A 1,727-nucleotide genomic window follows, 5' to 3' on the forward strand; every position below is an offset into this window, starting at 1 on the left:
TCAGCCTTGTAGAGTGTCTTATAAAATCTATAAGGGAGCAATCACAGCTTTTATTACTAGAGATATCACCAATTACATTGCATTGACTAGACAAAAACTGTGATAAGAACTATATAACAGTTTGATTTTACCAAAAAGAAACTTGGTGTTATAAATATCCATTATATTAAAGAGTTCCCTATATTACATCAATTACTATCAATATGATGCTCTTGGGGTTCTGTTTTAACAGAACATTTTAAAAATGCTTATTGTTTTGTCTTTATTTCCATAATTTACTATGAGAAAGCATATATTATATGCATGGAAATATAAACCATGGAGATACATTAATGAATGACTGAGTGGTACACAGAAAATTTCTGTTAGTTCTAGTATAATTTGAATACATGAAAAACTAGCATGCAAGCAAAAGATGAAAGTTGGGATTATATTCATATATAATTGCTAGTGATTTTAAGTGATATTAATGAGTAAGTTAAGCAGGATCCTCAGAAAATTACTATTTTTTCCACTAAGGCATAATTTATATTATTGCTAAGGTGACATTAGTATTCAGGTGCCATATTTCTTTCTGGACAGCTATATAATGTATAGGTACATAGATTTATGACAAATAAATAACAGATAGATGGACTGATAGATATAACTTATTTCCTAGGCACAAATACATCATTTATTATTGACAAGACATAGATCAAAAGAAAGAAGTTGGTCATATTTATTTGTTTCTACATATCAATAGGAAAATACCTACTGGAGTTTAAAAGAACCATCTGAGAGGAATTTCATTATTGTTCAGAAGCTTAGAATCTAATTAATAACTCAGTTATTTTAAATCATCCTAGTATATCAGTTTGCCTAAAAACTGTAGTGCTCTAAATCTTTTAAGAATCAAATATTATTCAAGTACCTAATAAAGAATCAGAGTCCTCCTTGAGATTCTGATGCTAACATATTACCTTCGGCAAGTTATTTAAACCTTTAAAGGCTTCATTTTTTATATATGCACCCTTCCTAGTGCATAATATAGTACTTCATTTTGTGGTGACCCCTCCAAACATAAAATTATCCTCATTCCTACTTTATAACTGTAATTTTGCTACTGTTATGAATTATAAAATAAATAATGTATTTTCTCCTAGTCTTAGATAAACCCTGTGAAACAGACATTCAACCCCCAATGGGTACGCAACACACGGGTTGAAAACCACTGTATTAGATATTTTACTATATGACTATTTCAATCTTTTCAAAGTTGCAATATGAAATATTCCAATTGTTGTTAGAAAAAAAATGAATTCTCTGCTTTTTGCCTTTTTCCCATAGTGCTTTCCAAGCTACCCATGCAAGAATCAAGGATTTCTACTTTGCTGGTACATGCTTGGATGAGATGAATTAGTAAGTACTTTGTTAATTTAATCACTTAATGTATATTGAAGAACAATTTATGTTATAGGTATGTCCTTTAATCAAAGAAAATAATGGCATTTTAAAGATAAAACTTTATTTCATTTTCAACCTATTGTGATTTAGTGTATTAAAGACCAGGGTGCCAGTGTGTGAAAATAAATGAGATGGGATAAGGATTACAGGTAAGGTACATTGATAAATTGAAATTTTTATGAACCCTCAAGTAAATAACTTTATTCCAAGAAGCAAAGAAATAGTTAAACACATTTCAGAAATAGGTAAGATCATACAGAGAAGAAGCTAGGGAAATAAAG

General features: G+C 29.5%; 1 protein-coding gene across 1 annotated transcript in view; it reads left to right on the top strand.

Annotated features, from left to right (window-relative positions):
* Positions 1-1,408, top strand: part of LOC116088240 (connector enhancer of kinase suppressor of ras 2-like) — a 25,437-nt gene extending 24,029 nt beyond the window's left edge. The window contains exon 5 of the mRNA XM_031367038.1: positions 1,330-1,408. Coding sequence (XP_031222898.1) covers positions 1,330-1,402 — 73 coding nt within the window. The 3' untranslated portion in view covers positions 1,403-1,408. The remainder of the gene's footprint in view (positions 1-1,329) is intronic.
* Positions 1,409-1,727: the final 319 nt, after the last annotated feature.

This window comes from Mastomys coucha, chromosome X (genome assembly GCF_008632895.1).
Source record: "Mastomys coucha isolate ucsf_1 chromosome X, UCSF_Mcou_1, whole genome shotgun sequence".
NCBI lineage: Eukaryota > Metazoa > Chordata > Mammalia > Rodentia > Muridae > Mastomys > Mastomys coucha.